The sequence below is a fragment of the Mycteria americana genome, chromosome 3 (genome assembly GCF_035582795.1).
Source record: "Mycteria americana isolate JAX WOST 10 ecotype Jacksonville Zoo and Gardens chromosome 3, USCA_MyAme_1.0, whole genome shotgun sequence".
Taxonomy (NCBI): domain Eukaryota; kingdom Metazoa; phylum Chordata; class Aves; order Ciconiiformes; family Ciconiidae; genus Mycteria; species Mycteria americana.
Window position 1 is genome coordinate 123,715,585 of NC_134367.1, and position 25,309 is coordinate 123,740,893.

Below are 25,309 nucleotides of genomic sequence, written 5' to 3' on the forward strand. Positions count from 1 at the left end.
CAAGTTGAAAGTAATTATTATTCCAGAGCTGCCTGGCTTTCCACAGTATCCGGGACAAATTTGCGTATTCCTCTACTGCTCCTACAGCTGCCGTACAATTCCCCATCTCTCAGACAGCTGCAAATGTTAACTTGTGACATCTGGTTCATTTAATAAAAGTTTTGCCTTCTACAGAAGATACCCACTGTGGGTTTGTGTTGCCTTTACCGTTGACTGATGGTCCCTACTAGTAAATGTCAGCTGACGTGCAGGGTGCGCAGGAGTTTTTCCAGGGAAGGGCTGGATACCTGTTAAATAACCTATTCCAAGTCTCTCATTTACAGGCTTTAAATAGAGATGAGCTTGGCAGACGTTTCTTTTTGGATCTAAAGACAAACTCTCTGTATTTGAAATAAGCTCTTACTGCATAACTTCTCAGAATAAAACTTGAAATTCCACCGAAGTGGGGGATAACCCTTATAAAAGATACTAAAGGCATTATTTGTCCTTCACTGACACAACTAAGGTATTTACAAATGCCAACAAGCTTTTGAGCAGACCGCAGCCAACTCAAAAGACCGTGTGTTTTGATATTTTCTTGTTAAGTATTTCCTCGGACTGTAGCGTTTTACAGAGTTTAATATAGCCATGTGATCCTGTCGCAGCCCAGGCACCTGCGGTCCCACGGAGCTCCACGGGGTTGCTGGACCAAGCGGTGCCCTCCCGTGTACCCTTGCCTGGGGAAGCAAAAAGCAACACTTCTGCAACAGCCTCTTGCAGCTTCCAGGAATCTTCAACTCAGGGGGGAAAAAAACCAAAACAACCAAAAAGAAAAGGGAAAGAAATCCTTCACTTGTGTATGTGCAAATATGGAGCACTATTTAAAGCACTGGTACATCGTTTAAGCCTCAGCTTGACTTCAGGCATACAAATAACCCCACTAAAGCCAGGTACATACTGAAGTGCTTTACACATTCCTTCTCCCATCCCAGTTCTCAAAGTTTTCATTTCAGCTTTCGGCATTGTTATGGCTTTTTCTTTCTGGCTGATTACTCCTGTCAGCTGTGAAGGACAGGGCTAAATGCTACTTGAGCTGATGAGCCTGAGCTTCAGGACTACCTTCTCACATCACCCAAGACTTTCCTTCAATATTGTGTCGGGTTTTTTTTTCATTAGTGAGTTCCAATGCATTGGTAGCATCTAATCTGGCTATTATATCTGGTAAAGTGGCACCTTCTTCTTTGAAACAGGGACGGGTGACCCACATAGTCACATTTTTATTCAGGATTTTTTTGTCAATGCCGTTTTATCGAAACGCTGTGGGAGTATACGCCAGACATTTCTTGCTAGGGTGTGTACTGCTTTTCAGTGTAATTTATTAACACTGTAAATAACCGCAGAGAAGGAATTTATCAATGCATACGCAGGCTGCACTCTGGTGAGCTGGGAGCAACTGCTCAGAATAACTGCTGGTGAAAGCAGGTTTTGACTACTGCAAGGGGAAAAAAAACCAAACCTGCAGCAATAGGAAGTCTGTTTAATAATTCTGTCACAAAACAGGGTGTAAACGGATTCAGGCAGTACCTAGACAGAACTGGGTATTCCCCCCTCCCCCCCAACTGATTTCACTGCAATACAGAGAGCTTAATGTTCAGAATACAAAAAGCCTTAAGTCAATGGCAAAGAGGCAACACTTCAGAGAGCCTGCGTTAGGCGGCTGACCTGTGAATAGCCCCCGCCCCCATCTGTTTTGTGCTGCGGTGTCACCACTCTACGCTGCTGCCATAGAAATGGTTTTCTGATGCTCATAAACCTTGTTCAGCAGCTGGGCAGTATAAATATCACTCCAAAAGTGGGTTTAGTGGCATGTATTACTGGAGAAGTCACATACTGCATTGCATAGGCAGCAATGCCGAGGCGCAAGACTTGAACCAAACTGGTGCTGAGCTGCATCATGGACACCAACATCAGCAGAAGTCAAGAACCATGAGGAACTAAGGCCTAAATTCTGCTATGATCTCTGACCTGCCTTCCACAAACACGGTGGCTGCCCAGTAAGGCTGCAGATGACAGGCATCTTTCTGTAAATTTGTATGAAAATTACATGGAAAAACACTACTATTCTGTTGTTCATAATGACAGTGCTAAAAGGTATAGTAAATCTCATGCTTTCTGGGCTAACCTCTGCTTTAAATGCAGATTCTCAAATGCAAATTCTCCACGAAGTGTTTAAATGCTAATGCTAAAGTGCAACTGTGAAATACTCACGAGCATCTGTTCAGCAGAGCCTGGGATGAGACCTAGGTTACTACCGACACATTCTTGCTTCTGTGGCAATCAGAACTAGATCAGGAGGTTCCCTGCCATCTTTTACTGCTGCAGACACGGTAAGAAATTATAAAATGACATGTACGCTGTGCCATGGGAACATCTGAGCTAAAAAGTACCCAAAAGTGTGGGTGGGAAGTAGGGAGGAAGAGGAAATAGTGTTTTTTGGTGGATCAGAGTGCTCCGAACAGCTGAGAAAAAAAACCCCTGCTGTAGTATTTCCTCTGGGCCAGAACTCCTCATGAAATGCAGTACAGAAATGTCACTGTCTCTCTTCCTGAGCATCCCCTTCCACCAAGGGCAGCAGTTCGGCACCGCATCGCTGCGTGCCTCTGCAGAGCTGCCCTTGGAGCCAGCGGGTTTGAACCACCTAAGTAATTCCCAAAGCTCTTCCTAGCCTGCAACCTTAATCTTCTATGTCCCACCATATCACAGAGTTAACATAAAGCCTGTTAGTCTTCATCTGTTGCTATCAACTCTTTTGGAAGCTCACGTTTATTTACTCAGTATCCAGCGTACCCGGGATACAATTTCCTTATCGCTATAAAAAGCAGAGGTGAAGGAAGTCATCCCCCTTACAGCAGCGTATTACCTCCCGTGTACCTTCGGATAGGCAATGATGATAGGACCTGCCAGTTTACAACAGCTCTTTATTTCACTCATATTATAAAACATCATGACAGGGCTTTAGTTAAACAGTGTTCACCTGTTTCAAATCATAAGCTTCATTTTCCCCTTTATTATAAATACTAACAAATTAATTTATTTTCCATCAGCAATACCATAAAAACTTAGTCTAACTGCACATATTTTTCAGCGATCCCCTGATGCAAAAATCCTGAAGAATTTGAAGTAGATTTCTATACTGTATATACATTTAGTTTTATATATACTTATATCAAAACTCACCATTTCTGTATATCACTCATTATCGTGATCTTTCACTTAATAAATTATGTCAGCATTATGAAATATGAACAACCATCTAGTTATTTTGCTGCTTTATAAGATATTTAATGATTGAACAGAGAACTGCAAAATTACATGAATGCAATGTAAAGTCATGTACACGTTCATTGAAGATTTCCACATGGACTTTTTGTATTCCAAAACTTTTTCCACATTTTAGAAGTCCTTCAAAAGCTTCCAGTTACCTCTTTCTTTGAACACATACACACAAAAAGTAATGATGTGCGTATATGTATTATACATTACATACCATATGTAGTTCTGTATATATTTATAAGCAAATATATGTAACATACTCTGAATACACATATCGTATGTAATATATATATACAGAGAGAGAGATACCACAGGTGTGTGTCGTATGTATTTAGACATACAGGTATATGCATAAATATATATATATATATATGGTAAATTCTTCCCTCTGATATATATATGCTGCTCTTTCTGACAACTGGGGGCCTTCCACGGAAACCTACTGCCATCAGCACGATCTGTTCACTTCCAAAGACACGAGCAAACCTGTCCCTGGCCCATTTAACTTCAGTGAGTTTTGGCTCATGCCTCATGAACTCCAGTTCATGCTTTGAAATGTACCCATCTTGTCCTTGGGTTAAGTTTTAAATCACCAAATTAAACACAATCGACACTATAATGTATTTGAACAAACAGCACTTCCAAGAGCACTTCAAAAATAAAAATCACACGGGGCCTGATTCTTCTCCTGCCGACGCCTGTTTTATCCCAGTGTGATTCAACTGCCCGACGGGACTGCTGCACGCAACGAGGAACCTGTGAGTAGTGCGAGGCTGCTTGTCTTGGCTTTAGAGTGTAATTCACATAGACTTTGAGCAGGTTGAGCTGTTTGTTTTGCATTTGGATTTGAAAGAACAGGCCTTTTGTGGAAAGATAAAAGATGGATATTCACTAGAAATAACAGCATAGATTATACATTTCTAAGTGAAATGTGTGCACCATATAACCTTTGGGTTATGTTTTCAATTTGTTAGATAAATATTTACTTACTGAATGTGTTTCTACTACTATGCACCTGATTAACCAGGACAACTCTTATTAAAATGTTTTAGATGAATACTCTGCATATTAAAAATACATAATAAAATTCTGAAACTAGTCACTGCTAAAAAGTAGATCTTGGATCCTGCAAAGATCTGAAGCACCTGCTTAAAATTAGAATTTGAGTAGGTCCGCTGATGGGCTTTACTGTGAGCGAGTGCCTAAATATTTGCAGAATCAAGACCCTTTATTATTCAAAGGTTAAATTTGGGATCTCACACCTGAGAACACGTAGTGGTTACTACCATGAGTAATCCCCACTGAGGAGAATGTTACGTCTTGTGGCAATAGCCAGAGCAGACTCCGAGGGCAAGAGAGACTAACTTTACTCATGTATGAAAAGTGAAGGTGGGATTGACTCTTTGAACAGCAAAGAGCAATGATTACCAACGAATCTTCCCAAACACACTACATTTTATTTCCCAAGAAGGCCAACTTTGCATTACACATTAATAACTTAGGCATATTTTTGTCCTTAAAATATATTTGTATAACATAAAAATAACAAACCTCTATTTTAAAAAATGAAATTTGAATAAAAAATTGCTTTGGGTCTGAAACTGCGAACTTCAAATTTCTCCCACAGCAATTTACTGGCAGCCAGGTTGTAAACCCCAGAAAACGGGGGTCTGTGGTCGGAAATGCTGACACAGCCTCATCTTACGCTGCTGCAGTACATCTCAGATGAGCAGATGCACTTTTGCACACAGGTTGCCAGAAGTCCTACAGCTCATTCCCTATGTGCTCGTTCTGCTGTAAGATGATAAATTAATTTAAATTGCCAAAATTAAAAAAAAAACCAAAACAGAACAAAACAAAAAACAAAACTGGAACTTGTGCTTCTAGAATGCCTTAACCCTGTTTGCAAAGCACTTCCCCTTGTCACCCAGCTTTGGCATCACGTTGCCTTCCTTATTGCATGCCTGTTGAACCACTCTGTGGCTGAAGTGTTAGCACGTATGTTGTACAAGTGTATATATTAAAGAAAACTCTCAAAAGAATGGGATTTCTGCAAATCGGATTGGTAAATTTTCTTCATCTCTGGATTATTTCTCTTTGTAGGGTCTAGTGCTACTTTGGTTGAACCCAATGGGGCAAGTCCCACTGAAGTCAATAATGCAAAAGGAGCTGTTAGACGTTCAAAGATCTCTCCAGCCAACCTCTTTGTGATTCCCTCTCTCACAATAATTTTTTAAAATGTGCCCATTATCAGCAACTGCCAATGTTAAAATTCACTCTTTTTTTTAATACAACATTTACCACAAAAATGTGAAGGGAAAAGCCATCAACTTGTTTGCAGGTTATTACCTATTCGTATGACACAAAAGAAAAATCATTTACAGTCACAAACTGTACATAGTATTCGGTGGGGGACAGTATATTTGTGGTTTAGAGTAAAAAAAGGATTGCTTCAGTGGTAATTAAAATAATTATTGACGAGATATAAGACTTCAAAATCAAGAAAGTGTGATAATTTTGCTACAGAGACGATCATTGTAATATGTCTAACACAGACGTTTGGATAGTAGAAAGGTGAGTAGAGGGATCTGGGGAAGGAAAGACACCGTCATGCAGAACAGCACTAGTTCTTGCTCAGTATACTCTTCAGGCTTCTCTCCACTGCTTCATCTAATTCTTCTTCCAGCTCTTCCTTCTTGGACATGGCCAGTTTGGACTGATAATCTTTTACTATTTGGTCTATATATGGGGCGCTCTGAGTGCCGTGCAGCATCAGTGTCCACTCCTTCAGCACGCCCCGCTGTGGCAGACTGCCTACAAACCCAATCTCTAGAGCCCAGGTGCCTCGGGGGTCTTCTCCCCAAGTGTGTGTGGTCATGAAAGGCCATTTGTCAAAACCCACCTTGGAGTCGTCATCCCTGGGACGCCGGCTCAGTAAAATGGACTTTGTTCCCATCGGCGAGGTCATGTTGATGTTGAGATCTCCTCGCCTAGTGGAATTCACAGTTATAACTGCTTGGACGTGTTCAAGGTATCGGACAAAGTTTTCCTTCCCCTCACAAGCATCAGTTGTAAGCGTGAGAACCAGCTTGCCACTTGGTGGTATCTTTCTGCAGTTCAAAAGATAATTAAGCAAATTAAAAGGATACAGACAGCATGACATGGCTAGTTCTAAAACTACTGGGGTTTGGTGCCTCACAGAAAAACCCATGCTATTTTCCTTATTAATACATGGAAAAGTAAGGAAATAATAGTTGCAAACTTAGCCAGAAAGAGAACATTCTCTTTTTAGAAAATGATATCAAAACCTTAATTTGAAAATACATTATGAAATGCACACCTACACAAAGAGAAGGAATAGAATTAAGTACATACTGCTATTTAAGAACTATTACCATATTTAATCACTGCCTTTACTTATCACTACTATAGTGGCTAATTGCATAATAATGTGTATATTCAGTAGAACTGTGAGCAGTCAGTTGTGTCAGACAGTCACCTTAAAAGACAGCAGCAAACAGCTGTCTGGAGTCGGAGGAGCCAGTTGCCCCGCATTTCAGCGCAGTCAGGTTAAAGCCTACATCCTTGTTCTGATTTGGAAACCAGCACAAACACGGGATCCCAATTTCAGCTCATTTGAAAAATATTTTTCCATTAAAAATTGCTATCCTTGAACTGCTCCCATACAGGAGCACACACACAGAGGAAAGAAGTTGCATTTGTTTACTGAGTTGCCAGTGCTGCACCTTGAAGTCACAAGTTTCTTGGTGATTATAATTCAGTCCTTATGAAGGCAAACTCACAATTAACTGAAGGACATTTGTCCCAAGTATTACCAGAAGACTAGACCTGCAGATGGAACACAGGCTCAGTCCTGCGCAAGGTGCATCCATGCCTTGCCAGCTCTCGCAGAGGAGGCCAGGAGCCACTGTGCACTGCGTAGTCCCACTCAGGATCCCAGTGCAGGTCCAAGGGCACTTGTGCCTGGCCCAGGAGCAGCACCCTGCCAGCAGCAGAGGCTGGCGAGCGAGCGCCTGCTAAACCTCTCGGGGTGCGGATGTGAGTGGCAATTACCAGTTGCCTCAGAAACTGGCTAGCAAACTATGCTGGAAGTGTAAACAAAAGTCTCTGTGTCTTCACCATCAGTGAGGTGTGAGCAGTGTGACGCTTTCCTCTGTCTAAAAGAAATACTTGAAAGACAAGGATTACTGGAACCATTAAAAAAGGGAGTAAGTCACAAAAGACTCCCGTCAGCTTGTCATTACCTCTCCAGTGGCTTCTCCATGACCTAGGTTTTGCAGTAAAATAAGAACGAGAGTCCCTTTTAAAGGGCATTCACCACACTGTGGTAATGAATACCTTCTTTTCAAAAGAAATGAGTACCAGCCTTTTCCCTTTGCTAATGAAATAGTGCGTTCTTCAGAGACCAGTGAAAGCGTTTCATTCAAGCCTAGCTTCCAGGAATTCTCTTCTTCCTGAGATGAGCTCCAGGTATTACAGCTTAGTACATCACTAATTGGCTCAGGCCAGTCTCTGCCCCCTTTCATAGAGTACTGCCTTCTTGAGAGTACTTGCAGAGTAAAAAGACATTCAGGTCCAGGTCCTCAAGGCATTTAAACACTTACCTTAAACTGAAAAACCTGTGTTGTTCTGAAGCTTATGGATGCCCTGGAGCAGAAGCTGGTATAACATAAATATTGTATAGCTAAAATATTTGAACATGTAATTATAATACCCTCAAGATTTATTTTGTGTGCCAAAGCACAAGGAAAATGCACTATATGCCAGCCAGAGGTGAAGGATTATAACCTCACAGTTGCCATACACTTGCCATTTCTCCGCATGGGAAGCATTGTCCTCAACGCAATCAGAATTCACGTTGCCTCATAGCAATCTCACACAGTGGACAAAGCTTTGTCAAACAGTGCTTCGTTCCAACAGTTGTGATAAGTGCTTTCTATCTCCTCCAGTAAATGAGGGAGGACCACCACAGTGTGAGTCTTTTCTATCTATCAACACCAAAACCCAAAGAAATAAGAGCAGTGTTACCACTCCATCTGCTTTGCAGACAGCCTGACAGCTGCAGACAGCTTTTCTCTCCACCTTCGTAAGTGCTGCAGTGCAAAATTATCTCAGCTCTCTAAAACACATGAGGAAAGGCTTGCTCTGTTTCCCCCTTTCCTATTAATTAGGATCCAATACTCTGCTTCGCTAGACTAATTACTGTAGTCCAGGTGAATTTCCCCAAAGAAACGAAGAACCAGGGGTGGTGGAAAAAGCTGACACGAAAGGAGCAGAAGAGCTCCACACCCTCACAGCGTACCGCTGCCCAATTGCTACATATATATATAAAAAAATTATATATATATATATATATTCACTTTTGCACGAAGTGTAGTACCCAGAGATGAGCAGGGGGAGCTAACTGCTCTCTAGAAGCACACTCCCATGTTCCTGTTCCTCAGCTAATGGACTATGATTGTCCTAAATCATCTTTGTACCTCCCTTGGACCAGCCAGGCTCAGACTTGTCCATTTTTTTTCTTTTTGCTGACCCAACAAAAATCCCTCTTCAGGGAAAGTTCCTATTGCTAACAAGCATTTCTACATGCAGCAGAGAAATGCTGCACTTCAACTACTGATTGCTTCCAGCACACTGTATATTCTAGGCTGTCAATTCTTTCCTGGCCTGTTTCTGCTAATTGGCAATGCTCCTATGGTACACACTTCTGTATCAACTACTCACCTACCTAAATATATACTGAATATGTACTTTATATCTACAAATACCTGTATCTATATAAACATATATAGAATATATATAGAAAATGTTGCTCCAGCAAAGCCAAACTGGAAAAATATGCCCATTATCCATGGCAGAACTGCAGTGTAGTTTTCGTTTCCAAGGAATCTCTGGAGATGCTGGGTCTTCACTAGTTTTATTTACAGTGTAATTCAAAAAATGTAAATGTTGCAAGTCATTATTCTTATTATGTCCTGTCAGTGTTTCATTTGGGGCATAAATATTACAGCAGTACTATTAACATACAGATGTATCGGGTAATTATAGGGGGACACCCATACAGACTGCACACGGAGACTCACTGCAGTAGAGCTACGAGTCTTAGGTCGTGACTGACTTGGTTGAAATAACTTGGTTGCTTTTGTATGCTTTCAAATTCTCTTCTTTACAAATCTGTGTGCTGTAAGCACAAAGCCTGTTCTGGGTGCTGCTCTCAAAAGACACCAATACAAGGCAATGTATTTCTCAGCTCTGGAGCCTGTTGGGCAATGACAGCTATAGGGAAGCTTTACTGCAGTTCCAGATCCCTGGGATGGAGGAAATGCACCATCACCTCTGCTTTTCTATCCATTCACCAGCAGAAACGGGACAGAAAAACAAAGGCACAAGGAGACAATACCTACTGCATAGCACTTACCCGACTCTGGCTCGGTCTGCTGCCAGAATACCTCTACCACATTGTCTAATGCATGGAGCCAAGCCTACAGAAAGAATTTTTCTCTCTTCCTCTAGGATGATCCCCGTCTCAATAAACGGGGCTGCACTAAGATAAATGAGATGATTTGTCTGTATTTAAATTATGAATAAACTAGAGATAGCTCAAAATTAGCTTCAGCACTCTCTCATTTGTTTCCTACCTGTGAGCATGCGCAGGCCAGATAAATTAAAACTCAGATTTCGGCTGTAGAACCTTGGATCCTGCAAATACAAACCCATCTGGAGGCTGGGAACAAACTTACTCTTTGCCTGGCTGAGCTATGTGCCAGGGTGGCATACTGGTTTGCTTTCTTTTTCCAACAGAATAATGATGCCTTCAAAAATGGCACTGAAAAGTCAGATTTCAAATGGTATAGACACAAACTGGCCATTATTGGATTAGTATTTCAAATAATTGAATTGAACTATAGCTGTTGCAGTCAATTAGTATTAATGCATTCACTTGTTGACTCATTCATTTTAGCACATGAAGATAAATCAGAAAATAATTTGACTACCTAGCCTACAATTAGAGATTTGAAGAACATAAACCAAACACAATTAAATGCTGTAGTGTTTAGACTGAATCACTGGTACCTGTAGATGATTGTTTCAGTCTTCTGGAGATAAAACTGTCTGCTGGAATATGTCACAAGGAGATAGGACCTGGCTGAGAGATATTTCATGTGGCAGCAGTTCATGTAATTTACAGTGCCAGCCTCCCAGATTTTCACTTGTGCAGAGGCTCTTTATTCACAGAAACTTTGGCACAAACATACCTGTAAGTACTCAGGAGAAATGGATGTTGCTATTAACACTACTGGCACTAGCAATGATGATACAGACGAGCTGTAGAATGCACTCCTCCAGCAAACCAGGAACTGAAAGATCATGTGGTTTATTTTATCAACTTATTGAAATAGTTGGAATGCTACTGATAACATTAGGCTTTCTTAGAACAAAATTTTCCTTATGTTTCTTTGACTATCTATGTCTCTGTCAACGTATTTGCATGCTTGTGGTCTCCTAAAAGCCTGGAAGAAGCCAAACACACACACTAGACTATTCACTTACTCAGGTTCCTGTATTGACCCTCCAACACAATGGAATCTCTCAGGAACAGTCTTCCAGTCTTTCGCCATCTTAACCATTGCTCCTGCATCTAGGACACCATAGCCAAACAAATGGTTGAATTCCAGCCCAACGCCATTTCTACGCCATTGATGAACCTCATCATGAAGCTGGTTCCTCTTGGAGGTGAGCACCGTCAGATGCTGCATGTCTCTCCATGTCAGATCCAAGCTGTGGAAGAGCAACATGGAAAACAAACAGTACAGTATTTCCAAGCAGATATTAAAGAAAGACAGTGTGCTTGAGTAAGCCTTTTGGTAAAATTTGCTTCTATGAATCACACAGAAATTGTATCTATACACATATCAGTAACAAAGCTTCTGTTGATTTCAGTCGGAACAAGAATAGGTTTTAATTGTATAGTACTTCCCCAAAATATATTCCCCAAAATTGCAAAATCATTTCTGATTGTTTCCCTGTTCTTGAAAACAACTGCTTTTAACTACACATTATAGATCCACCATGCAATTTTTAAGCTAATAAAATGAGTAGGATATTATACCAGATCCTGAAAAGAATACAAAAAGAAAAGGGTGATGACAGAATTTCGCCTAGCCTTCCTCTTAAATCTTGCCCTCTTTTCTTTGCCTGTTCCTCCTCCTCCCATGGACCTTCCAAGATTCACCCAGAGAAGCCCCAATCTGATGAAGCTGATGAGCTATAACAATCAAGTTGTTAGTAATTTCAGTATTCTGTGAATACGGGTATATGGGCTGTGGGTGGCTGTAGGTTTGCATTGTAAGGTATGTAGAGGTTTGTCACCCGTGATATACTAGCATGGATGGATGCAGTCAAGTAACATTTGTCTAGATTCGATGATCATTTTTCATCATCAGCTCTTGTCTTCCTAGATTTGCAGTGATTATGATGACAGGAAGGGCACTTATAAGTTATTATTCTGGAAGCCTTAGAACTGACATTCTAGTTCTACATAACTAAAGCTATTCCAGTTGTTTTATGATGAACTCTTTCAACATTACAATATGTCTGATTCAAACCATCAATCTAAAAGGATCCGCTCTTCAGCTTTCTGTGCCCCAAGTAATAAGCATGTGTGCATGCTGAATGTACACCAGAATAGCCAATTACTGTCATTTTTCCAAGGTGACACAAGATAGCTGAACACCAGATATCACTTGCATCGTTCCTATTGAAACCTTTTAAGAGCTGCTACATATTTTAAAACTGTACTTTCCATTTCACAGATTGGTCTGTTTTTAGAGACATCAGACATATATTGTATATGAGCTGAGAGACGTATGGCAGGCAGCAGTTGTCTGCATGGGAAATTGTTAGCCATTCCTGTGAAGGCTAGTGTAACTCATCCAGGGTAGCTCTGCACACTAAAATGGAGGTTTAATAGAGCCAGCCCGGAAGGAGAGAGGAGACACTGACAGTTCTTTCTATCGTCCCCTCCCACCCCCACCCTTCTTCTCAGCAAAGGCTAGAAACTCAGTTGCAAACCAGGGGTATTAGTCTAATTTCTGCTCGGGATAGTTTGGTAAAAGTAATTCCAGTCTTCATGGATAGCCCAAATAAAGAGGAATAGTAATTATTACTGAGATACTAAGGTTGTAGTCCAGGTGAAACATGCAGTGGTCAGAAAATTCATTAAACCTTTATATTTTTATGGCCATAATTATTTATTACATCGTGGCTGTCCCACTGAATGAATTTGATAGTAGAAGGATTGATCATCCAAAGTTCAACACTTGGTGTGTGTGTTTTACATGTATAAAACCTGAAAAATGAGACTTGGCCCAAGTCATGCTCTGAGCACAACAATCATTGCTCTGCTAATGATAGAAACTTTGTCTGCTCTGCCAAATCTTCATTCTTCTGCATACTGTTGAAGAAAACTATGTACATAGTGCTCACTTCATGCCGTGGTTACAGCAACTGAAGCTGTATACCTGAGCAAATGTTGTCTCACTTCATAAAATCATTTAACACAAAGTAAAAAGATGGTATAGGTTATTGTAAGGAAAACTTTTCCTAATCATTAGAGAAGAAGATAATGAAGTAAGATATACAAAAGGCCTCCAATGTCATGAATAGCATGGAGATGGTAAATAGACAATGGATATTTAGTCTTTCACATAACAGAGCAATTACGTAGCACAGAAGCCAATTACCAGCAACGGGTTAAGAAAAAACAAAGGAAACATTCCCCACCACCACTGCCAAAAACTACTGTTACTGTGGAATTGATTGCCACTGGATGATACAGGTGCCAAATACAGACAAGTTGAAAAAGAGTTAGACAAATTCAAGGAAGATAAATCTGCCTGTGGCTATTAAACAGCATAGGCTGACTGCTCTCTCTCCAAAACACTGATTGCCAAAGCTGTTCTTGAAAGATTGCTCTTAATCCCTGTTTGTTGTACTCTCCACTAAGCATCTGTCATTGCAAACAGTACAGGGCACGAGATGAACTCCTGTCTGATCCTATAGGTTTGTTCTTACGTTTTTGTAGGCTGGGCATTCCCCACTGGATATGTGGAGAAATGAAATAATCTCTCCATCCAAACAGTGCTGGAGAAGACAAACCCCTGGAAGCAGTGAATGGTGAGGACACAGAGAGCGAGTCAGCCAAAATTTTTCTCTTATATGGCTTTGGCAAGACTGTCGCTCCATCTGTAAGATACCAAGCACATCACTACTGTAGCAGGCAGCTTGTTAGCTGCTCGTTCTAGCCCTGCGCCAAAGACAGCCAACTTGCACGATGAACAGCATTAAACAAACCGCAGGCCCTCTCCTCTCTAGAGCTCACAAGGAATTTCTCAACAGCATACTTAGCCTCCAGGGCCAAGGCGAACACTCCGGCTGCTTCAGGGGCAGCTGCAGACGTTCCCGAGTGACGCAGGGTGCAGTTGCCATATAAATCCGTTGTAGCCTGCAATGATATTAGATGTAATTAATGAAACTAGCTAGTCCATTTTCCTTGCAGCTACAGACTCAGAAAAATACAGAAAGTGGAGTTTGTGCCCTTGCTCTTTGGAGTACTTGTGTGTTTCTTCCTAGGATCTGTTTTCTTCTTTACAATAGTGTATCAATTTAAAAACACAGTGAGACATAGTTACAGAAGGTGTGAATGCAAGAATAAATTGTGATGTAGGAAAACAATGTTCATTACCACTTAGAAGTCATAAATTCATATGGATGTCATTTATTTCCTACAAACACAGTCTAACCAAAGGGCTTAAATTCCCTTCTGATAACCCCTGTGGTTATCAGAAGGATTTGAAACTAGAATTGTTAGCAGTATTGAGCTTTCTAACATTTGTGCAGCTCCAGAACCAACAGCAGTACCAGGCTGCTACCTTCTATGCAGATTTGTGACTAGAAGAGACCAGAAGGAAACCTTAGAAGTACATTTTATGGTGATAATTACAAAGGCGCCACAGATCATCTTGGCTGATATCAGCAGAGAGCTGATACCAAGACAGAAACCAGTATTTTTCCATCTGCTATTGCACAGGGGCATTTAGGATGCTACAATGTGTCTTTGGCTTTGAGATGGGTTCAAGGAAAATGTAGAGAGGCTTTTGGCAAAGACTGACCTTGAGTTACTACACCTGAATTTTCCACTCTCTGAATTAGACTATGTCCTGGCTAGTCCGAAGGTGCTGAAGAGCAGTGATCAGTACAGGGGAAGAGAACCCCAGTTAATACTTGAACAGAAACTGTGTATTTTCCAGTTGTAGGTACGGCCCTGTAGGAGACTTGAGTACAATGCTCCACACTGCTCAGTACGAGACTGAGGGTGATCTGAACCCCCACATTTCTTCTGTAGGTGACTGAATGTCTTTCTGCTCCGTGCAGCTTCTAGTACAGCAGAATTCTGGTTCATGACCACTCTGCCAGTACAAGTAAGTATGATCTCAGATGCTGAGACTTTTCATTTAGATTTTTACAGAGACCTTTTATCACACTGTCCTCTGGAAAGAGTGCAATTGAATTTCTAAATCTGGTTTCTGATAAAAGAAAGCACCAACTATATGAAGCTCTAAGAGATGGAAGATCATTGCTTTTCTCAATATTAATCCCACATCTCCTCAGCTGACAGTTTTGGCACGATCACATACTGCACATGAGAAAATATCCATCTCAACAAAGGACCATCTGCTGCTCCAAAGCAGACAGAGTTGTAGCAGGTCGTGGGAGTGCACAAAGACAGCAGCAACAGGACAATAATATCTGGACTCACCACGCCAGCCTCTGGATTTCTCTTCCTCCCATTACTAAAGGTGGAGGCTAAGGTTGAAGAGCAGCTTTCATCATACAGAGCTGTCCGTCCATCGTTTATAGCAGAATTGATGGAGATTGTCCACATACTTGATGCATAACCATCACAGTTACAGTCATCGTAGCTGCCCCCATCTCCAGAGGCCCAGACATAGATGCTTCCTTTGCCACCTCGGCCCTGTGAAAGGGGAAAATTGACCCTCTTGGGTTAAATTGCAAATAGGAGATAGCAGCTACTTTAAACCGCACATCTAATTGTAAAGCTAGGCATCTATAAAGGAGAAAATTGGTCCAAACAAAATATAAATCAAACTTAAGCTGAAATAACATGGACTTCTGCAGGTTATTAAATCCGGTTAACTGGCAGCCGCAGCCAGTTCTACAACCTTATGTACACAGAGTACTTCCATTTATCTCCTGTTTTGCTTGACGCCCTGAAGGCTCCTGTGCCAGATGCTAAGACATTTTATGGATTCATTAGCGTTTATGTCAAGGTCTAAGTGCTATGAGGAAAGCATTATTTTAAAAGGGATATAGGTCATCTCACACGCTGGGTTTGTAAGATCCAATTAGGTTCAGGCAATGGCTAAAAAACTCTGTAAAACTGGCACCTTTTTCTCTCAATAGATTTTTTCTTCAAAGGTATCACTGACTCAGAGCTGGTTTTCTGACAAAGCAGCTTCTACTACTAAGCAGAAAATAAAGTTATGGGACCATATGAATCATCTACAGAAAGACGGTCTACCAATTACACTGAGAAGGCAAGAGATGGACGGGAGAGACTGAAGCTGAAGGGCAGCTATAAAGGCTTCACATTAGTTAAAGGAAAGAAATCTGTATCCTCTCCCCAACTTCCAGATAGGCAAGGAGTGGGAAGGGATCAACTCAGCTCCTTCTTCTCATCCCATACTAAGAAAGAGGTAGGGGCGGCCTGGAAGAGGGTTAGACCCGAGAACGCTGACACTCAGGGAAAGATCAGTGCTACTGAACCCAAAGCTCAGATCTGCCACTGATTCCAGCACAGGCACCACTTCTCTCTGCATTTAGTCTAATGTAACCTGATGTTTACTTCCAACAGCACCAGAAGGGCGCAAGGCCTCAATTTAACATACTGTTTATATGCATTGGGCAGAAGGTAAGAAAAAAATTCTCTTCTGGCCTCTTCATTGTCCGGCATGAAATGGAAGTTAAAGAATATACAAACATAGCAACCTGCAATGGTATTTTAATAGGGAACCTTTTCTGCCAGGAATTTAAACCAAATCTGAGCTCCCAGCAGTAGCTTCTATTTTTCACCATACCCCACTGAACAGAGCAACCTCATTATTTCAAGCACGTTAGTGAGTTGCATTATAATCCACTGAACTGCACAGCAGGTTTGCTGCCACTGGGGTACATAACATCTCAGGACATAGATTTTCATAATAAAGATGATGACTATGAAAAAGCTTACTGAAATCAGTCTAAGAACTCCCACAAAGATCTGAGATCAATCATTTGAGTTTTAAGGGAGGAGGATACTGTTGCAAAAATATATACTCTAAGAACAAATAATTCCAGCAAATTATTTTAAAAAATTAAAAAGATAAGCATAACAAGAACAGCTATGCCTTTTTTCCCTTTGACTTTTTCCCCTACAGGGCCTAACCCTGGGCTTTGGACTCACTTCAGAGGCTACATCCCAAACATGCCATCACGCCCACATACACCATCACACCACCTTGCCACCATCTGCCTCTTTTGGACAGCCTTGGTGGCAGCTCGAGCACATCTCTGTCTGTCCCCAAAAGGCAGGCTGCGGCCCAACACAGAGAGCAGGTGGCTGCTGATGCCAGGAATAGGACGTTTGGCATGTACAGACCTGTTCTTAAACAACCTTTTCCTTCCAGCCATTTTAAAGGGAGAGGAAACATTTCATTTTCATGGGATAAATTCACAAAAGGAGCTTGGTGCCTGGAAGTTAGCCTCTGCAGCGTTCAGCATGGGGAAGCAGACTTAGCCCTGCTCGGCAAATTGTTCCATGCTGCCAAAACTGGGTATTGCTGCGCAGCATTTCACCCCACAAGTGGGACTTGTGGCAGGATGGCAGAAAACAGGCGTAACGGATTGCTGGTGGGGAGCAGGGGGAATCCACGGAGGAACCAAAATTTGGGCTCGAACTCGAGTTTGTGGGTGGAGTTATCCTGCTTGAGTGCTGCTGGGGACAGGTTTTCTGCACGTAATTACTGTAACATGAGAATGACCTCAGCATATCACTTCTATAAGTGTCGCATCCACAAGTGTGGCTTAGTGTTAAAAACCATAATTCACCTCTTAACACTGTAATTTCAATTGCTTTTCCATTTTAGCCAGGACTGGAAAGAGGAGCAAACACTACTGGAATAAACTGATAGCAGCTCAAGTGCATTATTTGCAGTGATGCTTAGGACTTGCTTCTTACATTCCCCACAGCCACACCCGCAGTAGTTGGATAGTTTGCACAGGCAAACTGTTTGGTAGCTGTCCTCAGGCATCGTTTCATTTGCCAGGCAAAAATCTATGGCTTCAGAGGAAGGGAATTTTCAATTCTCTGGATGGTAGCAATCTGAACCAGAAAAATCTAAGTTGGGTCAACTGAGTGTCACATTTAAAGCCAACTGAAAAATCCTATTTGCATCTTGACCTTATATGAACCTCAAAAAATTCAGTGATGTCACTGAACTTAGGCTGCTGTAAATTTAGGCCAAAAATAGGACTGGAGAGGGTGGTAGTAATACACACTACAAACACCAGAGGGAGCCTGAAGGAAGAGTCAGGAAGAAGAGAGACGACCAGCAAGACAGTAAGATATATTTTAAAGAGTATCTTTCCTCCAGCATCCTGTTGAAACCTGCTAATTTCCCCTAAAAACGATTCACAGCGTGGCACCCACAGTTCTCAGCCATCTGAAGGTGTATCTCACTCAGAGCTGAAAATGGATCTTGGTGCATTTAGTACTAGCCCAAGAGAGGCCCACCTCTCAATTCAGGCTAAACCAGAATTAAATCTTGAGCAAGGCTGTATGCTTAGAAAGTCACAGGCACCTACTGAGAAGCTCTCTTTGCAGAAACAGCAGGTTTTCTATTTCCAGTGTCCTTCGTGGGATGTTGTGCTACTAGCATAAAATATCCCTGAGAATTTCTCTTACCCCTTTTCTCATCTTCTAAAGAGCATAATCCCAGAAAAACTTCTTTACTGAACTACCTTGCAAAAGTGAGTTGGCAAGGGACTGCAGCCTAATTCACCTTATGTAACTTCAGGCACATCTTGAACTTTTTTTTAACTTGTTATTGTGTTCATTCATCATGCTTGCTGGGCTAGTGCCTGAGCCAGTGTTTCTCAAAGTTTGGATAGTTGGATCACACTATCCAGATAAAAATAGGTGGTATTTGACAAATAAATCTCCTCCAGCTTCCCTGACCCTTCCCATCAAGGCTGGCAAGTGCCTGTGTGAATAACAGCTGGGCCTCTAACATGGCACAGCCTCTGCCTTGGCTCCTCTAGTTCACCCACTCCCACCCAGCCATCGGAGTTGCTAAAGACGGATGGAAGGAACATAACCGTCTTTACAGCGCATTTCTGATGCCCTTTGGCTTTGGCCTAATCCTTCAGTCATAGACTAACAGTTTCCAAACAGTACAAGCTAAAAACAAAGAACGGACTCCTGCCCTAAAAAGCCAAGTACCAGGGAACGACAACCTTGGGACACCGGCAAGCAGATGTGCTCAGGATAAGAAGAAATAAAAAGCAGCACCTGTGAGGAGGTTTTTTTTTTAGGCACAGTGAAAAGGTATTTCAGGATAAGAACAGCCAAATGGTTTGCTGATGTTTATGGACTGTCCCACGTCTAAGGAAGAAAATGCAGATGGAGCACATTTGAAAAAAATATGAAAAATTATAGAACTGGAAGTTGCTTTCTGTAACAAATTCAAAGCACATACTATTTTACAAGCATGCTTCTTTTTGTGTGACATATGATAGCTATTTTGTAATTCTTCCCCTTAACAAAACAGAAGTGTTTCAGCACCTTCTATATAATTTAATAGCACTTTATGTGCCTGCAATGGTAAGAGATAGGCTGGTTTTCCAGGAAAGGCAAAAAATTCTGCAGCTTTTTCAAGTCTTTGCCATGGGTCCTGCTGACTTTATCAACAGGATTCAGTTTCCATCCCCTATTAATTTCGACAGTATTTTCCTCTGAAAAGAGCGTTTCTTTCTCTTCGGGACTAATTATTTGAAAATCCTTACGTGTTTGGTAATTAAAAACTGCATCCTTCAGTAATGATTGCTAATTATCTCAGATAGCGTAGTTTGCAGCCCAGGCAGGCAATGTGAAATCTCCATCGCGCCCCCAGGCCGGGGCATGCCAAGGCAAGGACGGACTGTGGAAGAGCTGTAGAACCATTTGCCAGCTGTCATGGCTTGGCAGGGAGCATTGGGCCGGGCTCTCAAGACATCCAGGAGCCTACGCAGAGACCTTGCTCTGCCTTGGTCTCACCACCACTCCCGTGCATGAGCAGTCTGGCTATGCGGCGTAAGCCAGCTGGAGACAGTGAGTCCTTGGCATCGCTGAACTGCTGCTCATCTTCTGCACTGCCAGGGTTTTCTGGAGCCTGCCTGCGTGTTCCTGCATCCCTGACATGGTGCCAGCTGGACAGCCCACTGAGCCCTCGCTCTCCTGGCTCCTCCAGCTACCTCTGCATCTGCCAGGCTGATTTGCCAAGAGCAATCTGGTAGCCTGTGACTTCCTGGATCCCTTTGCTCCTTTCCTATACTGATTTCTTGAGGAGTGCTAAAATCTAAAGCAAAATCTAGGCAGAAACACATGCCTGACAGCCAGCCAAGCAATCTCAATTTAACCGCACAGACACCAAAGTTTTAAGCAGGAAACATATTTGGATTTCCAAGGTTTGCCACTGCACATGTTCAGGGGGACAGCTGTCTTGTTTGAGCTGAGTGCCTTAGCACTTCTCCCATGTCCAGCCCTTTCCAAAAGCCTGGAGCTGCTGTACTGTGCCCCAGGAAAAGCCCAGGATGTCTGGCCTGCCCAGCACACCCGCAAGTCATGGAGTTCAGCACAGAAGAAACGGTAGCTGGGTTATCCTACTCAAATTCAGCGCTGCTGAAGGTGGTGTCCCTTCACTGTTGGGCTGTCTAACCCTCAGGCATTCAATGGGGAAGGAGGAAAGGCTGTTTTGGTAGGAGCAAGAACTCAGCTAAACACTTGGCTGCTATGCAGAGGCGACCGTCACTTGGAACCATGTTTTAGTTGTGCTTCTCCTGGTTTTGTCCCTTTCACATTTTGTCGCCTTCAATAACTGGCTGTCTGGTTCCTTCTAGCAGATTTCTGAAACTATTTGGGTCAAGTAATAACCACCCAAGTACAAGAGACTGCTGCATCTCAGATTCTCAAAGAACTAAGCCCTATAATTGTTAAACCCTAACAAAAGGCTTTATGTAACTTATTCTAGACTTGGTCACAGAAGAGTACTGAACTCCCAGCCACCAGCCCCCAATTAATTGCATAATTGTTAATACCTCCTTTGGCTAAAAATAATGCTTGAGCCATTTTCTATGTATAAATTCCTGTTGAAACTGGATGGACTTCTGTTAGCCAAGAGAAATGAATGGAAAAGTACACTTTTGGTAAAGAGAGGGAGCATTAGGTTTCAATTACGGTTCAGTCCAGCAGGGAAATGGGGAGGGAACTTTGAAAATGCTGAGACAAACCCTTTTAATTATCCATTCCTTTTTTGTTGGATCCTGGGCTGCGTACCGCAAGTGATAATGCATTACTCTAGTCCAACAATTCTGCAGGCATACTTCTGGTATCAATAATATTTGCAAAAATCAATCCCATCCTCTTTTCAGTATTGCTGAGCTAGATTATCACTGAGAAAAAGATTCTAAACACCCAATTTACTTTCCACCAGTGACGATGTTGGTTTCTCTGCCCAGAGCTCCCAACTGGTGCAATGAACCCTGGCCTCACAGCTTCACCTGTGGCTCTTGCAACACTGTGCAAAGGTTCTCAGCCTTGCTGGGAAGCAAAAGCACATGGCCGCTGAGCTGCAGCACAGAGATTAGGCAAAAACACCCTGGGGTCAGAGACAGACAGCAAAATCTACGTTTTGAAGCTACATTATTGTCTTGCCTCCTTAGAAAGCAGTAATTTACACATCAATACAGAAAATATTTACATTTGAAGCTTACAAATATTGCCATGTTGGCCCAACCTACTGATGCTGCAGCTTTCTGCTCTTTATGTGACAGTTATTTGAGTCCTTGTGAAGGGCAATATTTAACCCTGTCACAGGCCCATGCAAAGCACAAACCTACGACAACCAAGGTCCTGAGTTGACCAAGACATCCCCGAAGAGGCCAGTATCACAACAGAAATCAGTAGCACTTGGGTTTTGCCCCCGTCCCATCCTCAGAGGCACATGCCCATTCCCCCATCTGTGGCAGGAAAGCAGAGGGTCACAGACTGATCTCCAAACCTGGGTCATGTACCCAGTGAAAGGTCGTGTCTCCCACCACCAGGTTGGAAAAGCTGTTCATGCTGTTTTACAAAAGCCTGAAAATATCCCGTCAGATGAACGGGGGTGACTTCAGAATTCCAAGCAGATATAACATACTCATGTGGAGTTTTAATAAGGTTTGATTTTAGCTTACGTAAATAAGACAAGGCATGGAATTATAATGCATATTCCAGACACAATAGCAATACGATAGTAAAGGGCTCCCAAGCTATAAAGCTTGTAAGGCTTCCTCAGAAATGGAGTAATCAGATGGTTGCCAGATCATAAACTAATTTCCCTATCCTTACTTGGCTGTTGAGCAAATCAAACTATGTTAGAGGTATCTAACTGCATATACTTTATCAATGTGCTATCTTCAGCGTATTTCAAAGAACGGTAACATGATGTCTGTGGCCTTGGAGAGTGGCAAATGAGAATAGTTCCTTTCAGTTTTAAGACCGTCCTTTCTTCTTTCATTGGGGAGCCCAATTACAGAGCCATGATGAGACTATAAATTCTTAGTATTGCTCCCCTGGCAATTTGTACTTGTGCAGCATTTTCTTAGGTAGAACCATATTATGGAAGCAATAACGTTTTCACCAGCACAAGCACAAATGGATCATGTCTTATATATTCTGGCTGAGCCGGAGAATTCTCAAGAAATTAATTCAGTCCATGAGCAACTGCTCACAACCTACTAATATAAAAGCCTACATCATAAAAATGCAATAGATAGAGACCAGCTTAGCTTGATTACTCCTTTTTACTGCCTTAAATTCCAATAGCTGAAGCTGGAAAGAACTGGACTCATAAAATGGCAAATAAGAAACATTTACTGGATATTGCATTAAAGACAGGATGTATCATAAAACATGGGTGGAATTAGTTCTTGAGCTAGTTACCTTTTCCTGTTTGAGATGACTGCTGATACAATTCTGGATGCAAGGTACCAGAGAACAAAAAGTCTATATTTAAGAGTTGTGCTGTCACAGGAATCCCATCTATCGTTCCTATCTCCCCCTCCAAGCTGTCTAGCCCCAAAAGTGGGTAAGCACAGGTCAGACAATGGATATGTAAATCACAAAGCATTGCTTTGTCCAGCCATACTATATATAAAACGCTACTACCGGCTCACTCCCCCTTCTCTGAAATGAAAGTACCGCTCAATCAGATGAGATAGCTAGCTGTGCTCAACACTGCCAGGCTGCTTGTTCCTAAGTCCATCATCCTGGTTTCTTGCTCTGCTCTAAATTTTAGTTTGTATTTCTGCACCAGCAGTAAAATCCCTCCATAGCTCATCAAAGAAATATATCTGCAAATATGTGACCCAGAGTGAGTAGGAGTGATGAAACTTGAGCATATGAGCAGCCTGGTCTTGGTGCAGGGCTAAGATAGCTCAGGACAGCCCAGAACAATGTTAGGTTGGTGATTTACCGAGACTGTAAAGAAACATATACCTTTTCTCCCTAGACCCCATAACCTGCTGCTGACCATAGATGTGGCTCAGACGGAGTCTAGAGGCCAGATAAAATCTCATTAAGGATATCCATTTTTTGCTCCTGGCAAGTGTGTTTAGAGAAAGAGAGCAAGTGACAGAGCGCATTCTCTGGATCTCTCTCTCACCAGACAGAACAGCGTTTGTCCCTTAGCCTGTTGTGGACCATCCTCATGGATATCTGACTCGGGCACAGTCTAGCGCAGTCTCCTGTTACAGCTGGCAGCCAGCATCAGGTGCCTCACAGACAAGGGCGAGTGCAACACCTCCTCATTAGACAGGTACTAGATACTCACAAGTTTCAACCTGGTCTTTAAAAACTAGAAGCTGTATTAAGTCCTTTCCAATTACATCCCAAATGTTTTCTAGCAGCTGGAATTTGCATTAGGTAAAATTGTTCGTCTGTGTCAAACCAGTGCTGGTAATTGCCAAACTGCTTGTGTGTATGAAACTCAATCCCTATTCTCAAGCGCCTGCTAATTCAGCTGTGAGCTCATTTGTCTTTGCAGTGCAACTATCACTATTCACTGACCCAGTCACGCTGCTGACTACTGCCCCTGAACAAAAGTCATGAGATACCACAGTGAAGCACAGATTGCGCTAAAAATGCGTGAGATCATGGCTTAATAACAAAAAGCAGCTTGAGTCCCCAATACCTTCTGATTACATGTATTACACTGACACCAAGTTCATGCACACGCCATCCCCTCTGTGTTCAGCCTTAGAAAAGCAGTTATTAAGGGCCCATCAAGGAGTCGCCAATGTAATGGACAGATTCTGCTGTCCTTAATTACGCTATTTTAGTGCTGCCTTTATTTATGCTATTTACCTTAGAAGTGAAGAGCACACTGAAGTGAAGGTAAGATTAAGACAGAAGGTAAGAATTAGCTTAACAAATGCCAGGAATGGGAAATGGAAGAGGAAAGGTAAGAAGATGTATCAGCCTTAGCCCACCTGGTTATGGCTGCACAGCTTCAAGCCATAAGAATAGTCATACAAACAAGAAGTCTCACCGTTTCTGCAGTTAGCATCATCGTATCGTTATCAGGTGACTAGTTACCCCCGGCATCCCAGCACTTCTGGAAGGAGGACTTCAGAAGGACATGACAGTGGAACGGAGTTTGGGGGAAGGATGAAACTCGTCAGTGAGTTTCTCCTTGAGCCAGGTTCCCAAGTATGCTGGCAACAGGGTAAATGGTACCTGTGTTTGTCAACTCAGTTAACTGCATATTCCCCGTAAGAATTTGGTATCATTCCCACTTATTTATTTTTAGTTTATTGCATTAGAAGCAAGGATATTAATCTTGCTCTGTGCAAGAGATCTTACATTTCCTTCTAGGACATTTGAAAGTATTGCTTTTAGTTTAATAACACATTTTTATTCTCAGCATGTTGCTTCCTCCCTGCCAATATTTCAGCTTCATCACTAATTCATGAACCATCACTCTGGTGAGAATCAGCCCTAGACTGAGAAAAAGAATTCCTACATTTATTTGTCTCTCAGTTTATAAAAGATACTTTTCTCTTTAATAAGAGGTTTTTTATTCTGAAAAATGATCATAAATTAGATTTACATTCATACAGTCAATAGAGAATTCAGTGCATATATTATAGACCTAAACAAGGTAAAAGGGTATTATATCAAAGGCTGGTTAGTCTTCCTTTACATGCAGGAAAGTCTGTAGTGGGTTTTTCAAAGCACCATGGAGAGTACCCAGCATCCACTGACATCTTGAAATATCTTTAGAAAATCTGGTTCCCCACAAAAAGAGATCAGAACAAACTATACCCAAAAAACCCTTCTGTGACTGGAAATGGAATGAGCAAAATAAGGGTAGATAAAGCTATGATCACAACGCAAAGGGACTTATTTTGGGGTGGAGCTGTCTCTTCTTTCATGCACGTATTACCAGGATAGTTGGGATACTGCCATTAATAAAATTAAGTGTAATTGCCCCTGGACAAAAATATCTTTCTTAGGTAGAATCCAGTATCATTCCTTCTGCTCTCTAATTCTGCAATGGCTGTTTGGCAGAACTGGTTTCCTAACGCAGGCTGTCCTGGTAATTTTATGCTTTCTGATAAG

The 25,309-nt window shown here is 41.9% G+C and overlaps 1 protein-coding gene across 1 annotated transcript in view; it reads right to left on the minus strand.

The window, feature by feature from the left end:
• Positions 1–5,763: 5,763 nt before the first annotated feature.
• Positions 5,764–25,309, minus strand: part of PCSK2 (proprotein convertase subtilisin/kexin type 2) — a 103,438-nt gene continuing 83,892 nt past the window's right edge. Inside the window, exons 9-12 of the mRNA XM_075496881.1 lie at positions 15,152–15,367; positions 13,737–13,837; positions 10,885–11,112; positions 5,764–6,422 (exon numbers count right to left, since the gene is read on the minus strand). Of these exons, the coding sequence (XP_075352996.1) occupies positions 5,936–6,422; positions 10,885–11,112; positions 13,737–13,837; positions 15,152–15,367 (1,032 nt within the window). The 3' untranslated portion in view covers positions 5,764–5,935. The remainder of the gene's footprint in view (positions 6,423–10,884; positions 11,113–13,736; positions 13,838–15,151; positions 15,368–25,309) is intronic.